Here is a 13156-nt window from a genome sequence, read left to right as displayed (position 1 = left end):
GCAGGGCATGTTCATTTGTGAGCGGCAAACAAAGGTGCACCAATTAAAATGGCTAAAGTTCTAGACATATTCCTTCTCCAGTAGGATTACGCAGCGTATTAACCATCGCCTTGTGTATTGTACCCAGTCCATTGACTTCCATAGGGACCCTTGGCAAACGCACAGGAAAAATATGCGCAGGTGACCAAGGCAATTGAAATCATGCTCCATTCTCAGCATATTGTGCGCACAAATACGCCCTTATGAAGGGGATCTAAGTGATGGCATATGTTACCACGTTATAGGATGGGCATACCCTTCATAGGAGTATACTCACTGGCAGAGCGTCTGTAGAGATTTCTGCAGTTGTCCAATTCATTTGAATGGTGGTTGCAGGAATCCACATGATGGCTGCCAGAGCAACCCCATTCACAAGAATCACACGGATGTCTGCGACAAATCTGCTGTGTGAACACAACCTTATACTAGGCTGTGATTAACCGCAGCATTTACAGCAATATTACACATCTATCCCACTGAAACCCCAACGTGCGGTCAAAGTGATTGGCTTTTCTTTGCTTATTGAATATATACAGTTTATTAAGTCACATTTTTTTTATATCTGTGTACAGGTCAGTACTGGTCGTAGCTACATACCGTAAGCTTGTCACTACATACATAGGCCCTCCAGCTATATAACAAAAATCTGGAAAGCATACAGGCCGCATCGATCAGTATTGGACTCTGGGCAGCATGCCACCCTTTCCAATTCCTATATACGCTTCAAAGCAAGCAGGAAGACCCAGCAAAGTCTTTGGGATCTTTCACATGGGCCAGAATTATGCCAGGGGATACAGCGGAAGCTGCAGTATATTCCTCACCAAATCCGCAGGCTACTTGCAGATTTTGATGCAGAATTGAAAGCTGCTTAAAATCTGCCTGCAATTCTGCATCAAAATCCAGAGTTGGACCTGTTGATTTAACATGGAATTCCAACGCTGTGGATTTGGCTGCATAATTCTGGCCTGTGTATAAAGGTCCCTTATGAAAACTAGTAGTAGCAAGAAATGAAGCCATGGCTTGCTGCTATCGGGTCACTGCAAGCATTTCCCAAATAACCAATTCCCTGTGGCAAATGTCCTGCGGTTCCTTGCCAGTTGGTTTACATGACTGCAGTACAGACATGCCCTACCAACACTTGTGCAATGCAGCCAATTACCAACAGCATCAATCTATTTGCCGAGCACACTAGCATAATGACTGCTGCCAATGATTGGCTGTGGTGGTAACATGTTGGTAGGGCATGTCACTGCCGAAATTATGTAACCCAAGACTGCCAGCGGATCACAAGGAGAAGCAGACAGCTCTGTCTACACTGCAGCGATACCTGCAATACCAACCCGTGCAGCTGCAATGTGGACAAAGCGGTCTACTTCCAGCTTTGTCTGCCCGACAGCAGACCTGGCAAACATCTGATCAATAGGGATCCCAAGTGACGGAACAAGCTAATCAACTATTGAGGAGTCATCCTGAGGGTAGGTCATCTCCAGTCAAGTCCTGAAGAACACCTTTAAGTGGCAGGTCTTCTGCTCAATCTGGATGCATTTTCTACACGAAGTCTATAGATGGCTAACAATGTAAAAAAAGAAAAGAATTTAGAAAAATGTGACTTATAGAAAACTTTCTCATATCACTATTACATATTTAAGACCTAAAGAAAGACTCCAAAAGAGCAGCGTTGTAAGAGAAGGAAAAAAAAAACCTTGAAACCCTGAAACTAATTAAGGTGGTATTTCAAAAACGAGAGTAGGCGGCATTCTGAAGTGACAATGTGACGTTTGCCTTTGATCTCAAACTACAAGTCTGTTAAATTTCTGCTTTCTATGTATATGCAAATGGTGACATAACTACATCTGCACAAAGGCATAAAGGTTCATTCACTGGCAGCAGCTACTGCAGATTATGTATTCCAGAGCAGCACTAAAGTACACAGGCTAGAAAAATACAGCATAGAAAAACTGCTGCTAATATTCTGAACAGGGAACAGTGACTGTGGATGGGGCGGACATTGTCCTGGACTCGCCGTCAGTAAGGTCACTGAACACCCCTACAGGCAGACCCCCACAGACTACAGAAGGATACCAGACAGGCCCTTAAGTTTAGTGACTCCTTATAGGCGCCTCTTGCTTATGAACTTTTTGGTAATGAAAGTCTAGGTGCAATGGTCATTGATGTAACATCGATAATTTGTATCAACCACTGTGTACTGCGAAACTTGAGAACATTACTGGATCTGCAACCCCTAAAATGAGCAGACCGCTAATCAAAATACTAATGATCACCTGTCCGTCCGTGAGCGAGTCACATGCTCGCCTCTGATCACAGGACGGCATGAGAAATAGAATGCAAGGCAGCACTACTCTATCAAACCCTCAGGGTGGTACTGTCCATGTGCAAGCCACGGAAGGGATCCGGATCACTTGACACCAAACAGCACAACAAGAAAGGAAGGACCGTAGCAGCAAGCAATGACGCAGTTTAAATAAAAAGCTTCTTTATTCCTCCATGATAAAGATCAGTTCTCTGAGCGAAACGTCGTATGGTGCTTGGAGGAATAAAGAAGCTTTTTATTTAAACTGCATCATTGCTTGCTGCTACGGTCCTTCCTTTCTTGTTTATCACAGGACGGCGATGTCATCACAGGTCCTTCGTCCTGTGCAGATTAGGGGCGGACTACATTCCCTACAAACCCCGGCAGCCTCAGTTGCTATTGAATACTAACGACCACCTGTCTGTAAGTGAGTGACTGAGTTACATGTGAAGATGCCACTGTCATAGGATCAGTCACCAGGGCTCTGAGCTATGTCCCTGATCACATGACAGTGACGTCATTAGAGGTCCTTCACTTTATTAAAAACCTACAGAGCCGGACAGCAGCAGTCTGCTTATAGGACCTGTGATGTTGTCAGTTATGTGATCAGTCACCTGTGTGGGAGGAGTCTGCAGTCACATGACCAGGAGGTGATCAGTGTGTGCAGGACTCTGCTGCACTGGATGTGATCCTTGTTGTATGGGATAAAAAATTGCATGTAGCAGAGCTGTGTGTGATGTGCATGTAGCAGAGCTGTGTGTGATGTGCATGTAGCAGAGCTGTGTGTGATGTGCATGTAGCAGAGCTGTGTGTGATGTGCATGTAGCAGAGCTGTGTGTGATGTGCATGTAGCAGAGCTGTGTGTGATGTGCATGTAGCAGAGCTGTGTGTGATGTGCATGTAGCAGAGCTGTGTGTGATGTGCATGTAGCAGAGCTGTGTGCCACCAGAAACACTGGTACGATAATTTCCTAACAATTGCTAGTATAGATAAAGGGAAGTGTTTGCATATAAAAGGCAGTCAAGGCTGCTGGAAGTACAGGTATGAAGTGAAGTACATATCGTACATGTAGATAGCTGTACAGGACACATAGAACAAGTAGAGGACAGTACTATACACAGTACAGGTAGGTAGCAGTACAGTAGAGAAAGTTTAATACAGTTTGAGGACAGCATATACAATACACACAGAACTACCTTTAACCTTAGACTGGGTTCATACAGGGCGGATTTGCGGTGGAAATTCCATGCGGAATTTCGCTGCAGCAAATCCACCTGAGGCCGCTAATTCCGAGATTAGCCAGCCATGTGGACGAGATTTGTCAATATATCGTCCACACGGGACGGCCAATCCGTCGCGGCAAAGCCGGAACTGCGGCACAGATTCTCAGGCTACATGTCTTTTTTTTTTTGTTGCGACCGGTGTGAATCCAGGGTTAGAGGGGTGATGCTAGACAGCCAATCCATGCATGCATTTAATAGTAAAGCACCTGCTGATTGGCTCTAGTTGCCCCAACATGAAGCACTCCAATATATTTATAAAGAAAAAAAAAAGATTGACACAAATGACACTGAATGAGACCATGCACATGCTGATCCACACCAACTTTCAATGCAAATCCACAGAAGATGTAAGAGCCTAAATGTGGATTTCCTGTGTGAAAGCCTTGAAAAGAAATGTTAGCAGAGCTTTTATATGAGGCGTCCTTAACGGCGGTTCTTCCCCAACTGCAATCGGTAGGAAACAAAAGAACATAAAAACCAGCCAGTACGCAGACAGCGTGCCATTAAGAATGTACTTTTTTCTTTTAGAAATCCTATTCAGAGGTAAAATACTGGAGAGCAGCACCAAAGCTGATAGATCTTAAGGATATGTTCACAGGTAGCAGAATTACTGGGGATTCTCCAGAGTGGACAATCTGCGCTGGTGGTGTGGGTTTTGATACAAAAACATACCAAAATCTGTTCACAGGTCCTTCAATATTTTGACCAACTCCAACTGTCATCACAGGTCCTTCAGCGAGTTCCAGGTGATGTTGTTCACTATATTATAAGTGGTGCATTGCGCCACCAGAAACACTGGGATTATAAATACTAATAACTATCGAGTTTCCCCGATTATAAGACCTACCCCGTAAATAAGCCCTACTCTGATTTAGGGGGCTGCCCATGTAACCCCCCTCCCAAAAATAAGCCCTAGCTACACTACATAAACACCCCTCTCCCTCCCGTCCTAGCACTGAGATGCAAGCTGCCATGTCCTCCGGCACACTGACAGGGCAGTTCTTCCTGGTATTGGTATGAATTCCCCCCTTCCAGCAAGCTTATGCTCTGATTGGTTAATCAAGCGCCACATCAGCCAATGAAAGCCGGCACTCTTAGCTAATCACAGCCATTCAATGATGTCATTCAGTGAATGGCTGTGATTGGTTAATCGAGCGCCACGTCAGCCAATGAAAGCCAGTGCTCAATAAACCATTCAGAGCATTAGCTTGCTGGAGGGCGGGGTATTCAAGCCCCGCTACCAGAAAGAACTGCTCTGTAGCCGTGCAGGACACAGAAGCCTGCAGAGCGATGGAGACCAGCGCGAGGGACGCTAATGTCGGCTGCTAAGTATTATAAAAGACACCCCCCAAAAATAAAACACTGTATTTTCGGGGAAAAAATTAATATAAGACAGTGTCTTATTCTCTGGGAACACTGTAGTATCTCTAAAAGTACAGCAAGTATGTTGACCAACAACCCCTTCGTACAAAATTATCACAAAACTGCAGTTCAAATCCCCCCCCCCCCATGTATAATCTAATCTAAGCATCACATCTATAGCTCTACGCACACTGCATTTTCTTATTACCCATCCTATATAATCACAATCTGAATTACTACCGTATGTTGTGTGCTACAGTGAGCAGAACACTTAAAACATCTGAATGTTACTTTGATCAAAGATGGAACATATCTAGGATTAAAAGGAAACCATCATGTTTTTGAAACCATATTGTATAGTAGAAAGCAGGTGATCTCAACTGGGGAAACAAAGAAAAAATTCAGTGGCCATGTGTCCCTCAAATATGAGTTGTCTCGGGCGTGCTAAAAACTGATTTCATTATTTTGGGGAGGACTATGCCAATCTGTTATCTGCAAACATATGTAAGAAACAAGATTTAAAACACACACACACACATTTTCCAATTCATCGGATATATAACCTTTGTATGAAAACTAATATTCCACTGTTCTGCATACTGCATAGGTACCGTACAAGTCCGACTTGAAAAAGAGCCAACTGTTTCCAACAGAATTCTGTATGTAGCCAATTAGGTCATTTCTGTTTTTTTTGGAGGATTGGGGAGATCTGGAGACCATCTCCTTGTTTGTGACTTTGCAGCCACCATTGCTCTATAACCTGGCGATGTCCTGCCCCATGGACTCTGAATAATAACCACCAATGGTGCTGAGACAGAGCGAGCACGTCGCGTGCCGCCTACAGATTACAAAGCAAGCGACCAAACAGAATGACACAAACCTTTCTGCATGGCTCTAATTTACCGGCTGTTGTAGGTATCCCATCATAGAAAGGATACCAATTATTTCAGTTTCCTTAAGTTTTTCCAGTAAATACACAGCAGCAAAAAGTGGAAAACATGAAAAAGCTGTACTGTACACATAAAAATCTTATGGTGCTTTAGGTAGATGGTAGGTTCCTAACTTATGATGCCATTAGGGGGAAATGACATGGACCTTCTTTTTTTTTTAAACCTTGCAGTCTTTCTGCAGTGCCCGTCACTGAAGTTTGCGTGGCGCATGAAAATCTGAATCTTTTCGTAGTCTAGTGCATGCGCACTCCCATAGACATATGGAAAAGCGTGCGCACGAGACTCTGAAGAGAGTCAGATTTTTTTGCGCTGTGCAGACTTCAGCGACGGGCATCGCAGGACCCACCAGGGAGCATGCGAATATATAAAGAAAATGCATCACCCAGCTCCATGTCACCTCTCCTAACAGCACCTTGTGTTAATCTATGGTGAGTCAGGTAGATGACAGGTTCCCTTTAAATCCTATATACACTACAGCAGCTTCATCTGTCCCCCTTTTCTAACTAGCCCCAAAGACAGCAGGAAAGGAGGCACATAGCATGTAACAAGCATGACTGCATGTTCAGACTACGTGCAGGGTGTGTTTTGACCAAGACAGCAGCCTAGAAGCAAAGATGTTTTATATGCAGGCTGATTACATATCCCCTTACCTGCGCTGTCCACGAGATGGAAAATGCCACTGGTAAGTCTACACAACAATCTGGAGCTTTATATGGGTACTAAACCAGAAAAAAAAAGAAAAATGTAGTAAGTTAATACAAGATGCAACAAGTTAGCGTAACATGGACAAAAGACATTAAATCATCTTTAAAAGGTTACATTTACACCATGTCAGCATATACACTAGGAAACTCTGACATGTTTCAATGCCTCATTGATTGTAATGGGCAAACATGCCAAAATGATGTCCTTTTGGCAAACACTGGACCATCATGATGCTGCAACTCAACACTATTCAAAATGCAGTTTATTGCCCTTTTCTATACAACTACATACTAATTCTTACCACACGGTAACCGGGTATACCATAGAAAACTAGTTCTCTCTCCTGACACGTCTGTCTTAATAGGTAATTATGTTTCCCAGAATGTGACACTGTTTAGGGTTATTCCTCCTTTCATTTCTTACATAGATTTCTAGAAGGAACAGCGGAGAACTAGTAAAGGATGCTCCAACACTATTAATTTGTTGAGAATAACTTAAAAGGCATGCCAAGAGAGCTGAAAGGGACTCGTTAATAGGGGGTCTTCCGATAGTCTTCACTGTAGTGTCAGGGGAAAGCATACAAAAAACTCGCTTCTCTGGTCATTTACTTCTCCGGCGGTTCAGCCTTCCCAGGCAGGGATTTATTTGCTTTGGCTGCAGTAGGCACTTACTTACCCGATTAACCGCCTGACTGCTCAAATTAGCTTGTTTCCTCGAAAATAGGACCCGCCACGAAAAAAAGCCCTACCCTGATTTTTCACAATTTTCGTGGGAGCCTGAAATAACCCATACCCCTAAAATAAGTCCTACCTAGCAGGCGTGGTCCAGGTCCCTCACGCTGCTCTCCAGAGCTCTGGAAACCCACAGTCCTTAGCCGCTTATACAGCTTCCCTTTCTGGTTACAGAAGCAGTAGTTACATTGATCACTGGCTGCGATTGGCTAAGCGTCAGCAAATCACAGCCAGCGCTTCCAGGAGGCGGGATTTTTGAATCCCATGCCAGAGGATGAAGGAAAAAGTGTCCGGACCCGGGGAGAAGCTGCGGTGGCGCCCTGGACAGCGCAGGAAAGGTGATGTATATATTTTTTTTCCTTTTCTTCAGCTACAGCTCATTTTCAGGGTAGGACTTGTATTTCAGCGATGCCGTGACGCCCGTGTGAGGGAGGCCTTATTTCTGTCTGATTGCAGAAATACAGCATGGGATTAAAGCCTCTGCTCCTGCAATTAAGCAGGAGTAGCTCAGGTTATCAGCTGTTGGTCACAGCAGAGAACCTGGGGGAGAAGGGAGAAGCACAATGTACTAAGTGAAAGCGAAAGTTTCTTCTACTATGCAATATGTGACCGCTGATTCCCCTCTGTTAAAACAGAGCTACGGGGTACTAGCAGACCCTGATCAGCTCTGTTAGTGACTCACTACAGGGGGATGCTTCCTCAGTCACTGGGGCTCCTATGGTGGCCCCAGCAGCATTTAAAGAAGAAAAAGAAAAGACCATGTGAATGACCCTCAGGAGGTCTATTATGACCCGCATGACGTCATATATGTAAAGAAAAAAAAAAAAAAAAAAAAAAGTGTTACAAAAATGAGTAAAAAACAAAAACCACAGTATAAAATAAAGATATATACATGAAAAAGAAAAATGATGCCAACCAAAACAGTCGCCGTATGCACCCTATGCTCCATTGAGTAAATTCAACACCTATTGAGGTAGCAAACAGATTTGAACTGCTTGACACATCAGAAAAGCATCTAGAGGAACTATTGCACAATATACAGTCCACAGTTATGGAAACAGCCAGTAAGCATCTCACCTATAAGTAGGAGGAAAAAACGCTATTGGTTGTCCGAGCAAACCCTCAGAATAGCTAATAAAAGAAGAGCAGCAAAGGTGGCCGGCAAGAAAGATGAAGCTCGGCAACTAAATGCCGATTTTGAGCAAGTGGCAAGGAAATTCACTGGAATGCGCGTTGCAAACAACTTGAAGCAGAAGCCATGAAAGACCATATTCGAGGCCGATTCTCACAGGTCAAGATGGTCTGAAAACCTTTCATGGCACGCAATGGCACACTCAAAAAGGTAAAAATGAGAAGAAACTGAATTACCAACAGAGTATCAAGGATAGATGGAGGGAAGACTCAGGGGAACTATATGCCTGCAACCACATAACTGGACCGTTGCGTGAGGTGGAGCCTGTGAACTTGGGGCCCTTAATTATGGAGTCAGAAGTGGTTATGGCAATTAAACAACTAGCCAAAAATAAAGTACCAGGCATAGATAACATACCAGCAGACCTATTGCTGCCAGTACCAGTGAAAACCATTAAGGCACCATGCCTGAAAGTATGGGTATCCACACAATGGCCACAGGACTGGAAAAAAAAAAATCTGTCTTCATCCATCTACCAAAGAAAGGCAACTCCCAGAATTGCTCCAACTACTGAACAATAGCCCTCATTCCGCATGCAAGCAAGATCCTTCTAAAGATTATACAGGAAAGACTGAGATCAGTAGTTGAAGCGGCACTCCCTCATGTGCAAACAGGATTCAGATGAAGACTCAGCATCCGCGACCATAGTGCAAACCTGAGATGGACCATAGAAAAAGCTTGAGAATACCAAAGAATATCTACATGCGCTTCATCGACTACATCAAGGCCTTTGACTGTGTCGACCATGACAAGCTGTGGAACTCCCTACAAGAGCTGGGCGTATCAGCACATTTAGTTAGGCTAATAAAATCACTTTATACCAATCAAGAAGCCACTGTGAGAACACAGTATGGGGACAGAGATTGGTTTGGGATCGGTAAAGGTGTCTGACAGGCCTGCATCCTCTCACCCTTCTTGTTTAACCTATACCTGGAAGTGATCATGCGGAAAATGGACCAAGACAAATTGGAAAACCGGGGTGAAAATAGGTGGCAGAAACATCAACAATCTCCGTTAGGCGGATGACACAACTCTGCTTGCAGTAGCAAGTCTGAAGCAGCTGATATGCAAGATTAAAAGTAAAAGTGAAAAAATGGGCCTTTACCTGAATATAAGGAAGATTAAAATTATGACGACTGCAAAAAATGGCCAAATTCAAATAAAAAACAACAACGAGGCCATAGAATGCGTGTGCGACTTCATCTTCCTCAACTCAAAAATTCAGTAGGCTGGAGAATCTATGCCAGTGATAAAATGTAGGATAGCACTGAGGCAAAGAGCGATGCTACACATGGACAAAATCTGGAAAAGTAGGGCTATCGGCATAGCAACTAAACGCAGGATAGGGCAAACAATCGTTTGTCACTAAAAAAGAAGACGCAGCCGCCAAAGCACACGATGGCCGGTACTGTCAAAGCTGATACTGGCATGGATATCACACAGCTGAAAGAAGCAGTGCAAAACCAAAAAACATGGGAGGGAGGGAGCCCATAGGGTCGTGAACAACCAAACAGCTAACAATCCAAAACTATATATATTATACATCAAAATGTCTGAAACAAAATGAGGAACCCATTCCTTTCACTATTTTAGCGCAAATATAACAATTCACCCCCAATAAAACTAAAAGAAAAAAAAAAATTTGCAAAAATTGTTTTGGTAGCTGAAGGAATAAATATAGGGCAGTAAAACCACCACATGGGTGAAATCTCTAAAAAGTACCTGGTCCTTTAGGTACAAAACAGCCTGGTCCTTAAGGGGTTAAAAAAAACCCAGCAACTTATTTTTTCCTTAGAGAAACACTGAGTTGCCATAATGCTCCGATGTGCCCACCAGTCACAGGTGACTGTTGCCATGGTGCTTTAGCAATTAACATTTAATTACAATTCTTTGCATTTAACGCAATCTATTGAATATAATTAATAAAGTTATAACAATTAAATTGAGTCTTCAACATCAATAACCTTAACTGGATAAGATAATTAACAATAAACTTTCCAGAACCAATTAATACGTAAAAGTATACTACAGGACCTAAAGAATTAATTACATAGTAAGAGAAAAGCTATATAACCTATAAATGTATATAATTAAACCTAACCAAATCGATTAATAAATTACTGGAACAAGTGACAAAGTTCTATTTAACAACTCTAAAGCAATGATTATTAATTCATTATTATTCTAACAAAGCATATAACACTACTACAACACACCAATATAAAACTTGCTTAGGTTGGTAAAATTGTTCAGGGATTAAAGAACTATAAGGCCCAATGTCCACGGGCAAATTTGATTTGCACAGATCCTAAATCAAGCCACCCGTAGGGATGCATGGGCGTCCACAAATGGATTAAAACATGTAGATTTGATTTGTGGACCTTTTAGTCCGGAAAACAAAGTCGCAGAATGCTCCATTTTTGTGCGTCTCCTGCACGGACAGCTTCCATTAAGGTCAATGGAAGCAGTCTGATCCGCGGCACACCCGCAGCTGACACTGCAGACGTGCCGCGGATCGCAGGAATGCTGGAGATTTAGGGAAAAAAAAGACACTGTACTGCGCATGTCCGATGGCGAGCCGTGAGGACAATGCGCAGTACAGTGAACCAGAAATGGAGGGATCCGCACAGACGCCGCTGCCGGGGAAGTGCAGATAAGCAGGGCTCACTGGCCGCGGGGCAGTGCTTGATTCCCTGTTCTGAGTCCGCATGTGCCGTGGACATGAGGCATAAGCCCCATTTTGGACCTGAGAGAGCAGGAGATGTTTTTTTCATTCTGAATGCATTAGTACGGTGTCCCTCATGGTCATGTATATGGCCTACTATAGCTCAACTCAAAACATCACACATTCATTATCGGCCTCCCAACAGGCCATAGTCTATTTCATCTTAAGACTGGAGTAATCCTCCTTCTTCAACTGAAAAAACTTTGACAGTGAGGGTGATCAATGAGTGGAACAGGTTACCATGTGAGGTGGCGGGTTCTCCTTCAATGGAAATGTTCAAACAAAGGCTGGACAAATATCTGTCTGGGATGATTTAGTGATCCTGCCCTGAGCAGGGGGTTGGGCCCGATGGAGATCCCTTCCAACTTTACCATTCTATGATTCTATTAAAGCTTTTCTGACACACCAAGATGAGAGTACATTGATTGCTTTTTTTCTTTTTTTTTGTTCTATACTCTCCCACTCTCTGACTAAGTCGTCTTTTCCATTACAATCAAGTATTCTTGCCTTTCTCAAGCTGTTAACACTCCTTACAGCCAATGTTGTCCCTTCTCTTGTTCCGTTCTGGATGCCTAACACCAATATAACTCTAAAGTGCTCTAGACAAAGCAGCACCCGCCGGATGCAGACTGCAGCAACCTTGGTACACGTTTCCTTCCACGCTATTCTAGGTGTGCTGAACACCTGTAGAGAATATCGGATGTCAGAAGAGACAATATAAATTAATGGGATTATAACAAACACCAGTTACTCACAATGCAAAAATAATCAACAACGGAAAACGGGCAAGAGCGGCTATGGATTTTCAAAGCGGACTGCAGTAAGGTAAAGTCGTAGTGAAAATCTGCACCAAAAGAAGTCCTGCATGGATTTGCACATGGAAAAATTCTGCTATGGCTGGACCAAAGTTAAAGGGGTTATCCAAGCGAATCCAAAATTGCTGGGGACTCAACACTGGATCTGCAGCAATCAGCTGATCGTCCAGCTCACTGTCAGTGCAGTGTAGCCAGGCGCTGAAGCGTCATAGAGTGCTTCATTACCGTTGAATTCAATGGCAGCTGAAGCCTCCTGTTACACTCCTGCCTCCAATCGTGGTGTTGAATGCAGAAGAGTAACAGGAGACAGTGCTCCCACCAATTTCAATGTGAGTGACGTCCTCTAACACTTCTGCTTCCAACACGGACAACAACTTCTTGCCCCACTGCCATGACAGTGGGCCAGACGATCAGCTAAACGCCGATGTTCCTAAGTAGTAAGGCCTCGATGATTAACTATTGAGGATCTTCCCCAAGTACATATCATCAATAGACTTAAATCAAGCAACCCATTTAGAGACATTGACCCGTCTTCTACAAACCCACAGGGAAATTTTAAATTAGTATCAAATATTTTTCCTATTGTTTATCTAAACTTGGGCTGAGTCTTTAGTCCTAAAAATACGATATTTTAGAGAAAATTGAGAACATGTGGCAGGAGGTAATCTATTCCCCAAGTAGCTTTGATCCCCTCCCACACCTCTACTAGTTCACTCTCAGCATTTGACCCAGAATTAGTTGTCACCAGACTGACTCTACTACCTGCATTAGTGACCCTATTGTATTCCCTCACACCTCATCAAAACCCTTTTCCCAGCTGTCAGTCACCACTCTACAATATTTAACCTCTTAACGCTCCATGACGTACAGTTACGTCATGAAGGTTCAAGGCTTGTATGGAGGTGGATCTTTTAAAAAAAAAAAAAAAAAAAAAAAAAAAGCACGATATCAATTTGATATTGTATGAAAATCGTACTGTGAAAATTCTATCACTCTTATTGCAGAGTGTACAAAGAGGTCCCCCTCCCCACCCAAGATGGAGG

At 43.3% G+C, this 13156-nt stretch overlaps 1 protein-coding gene across 1 annotated transcript in view; it reads right to left on the bottom strand.

Annotated features, from left to right (window-relative positions):
- FANCL (FA complementation group L) overlaps nt 1-13156 on the bottom strand; it is a 58736-nt gene that overhangs the window by 18341 nt on the left and 27239 nt on the right. The window contains exon 7 of the mRNA XM_066595743.1: nt 6596-6664. Within this exon, the coding sequence (XP_066451840.1) occupies nt 6596-6664 (69 nt within the window). The remainder of the gene's footprint in view (nt 1-6595; nt 6665-13156) is intronic.

This window comes from Eleutherodactylus coqui, chromosome 3 (genome assembly GCF_035609145.1).
Source record: "Eleutherodactylus coqui strain aEleCoq1 chromosome 3, aEleCoq1.hap1, whole genome shotgun sequence".
Taxonomy (NCBI): domain Eukaryota; kingdom Metazoa; phylum Chordata; class Amphibia; order Anura; family Eleutherodactylidae; genus Eleutherodactylus; species Eleutherodactylus coqui.
The sequence above is the reverse complement of the archived record's forward strand: the minus strand, read 5'-3'. Positions and strand labels throughout refer to the sequence as shown.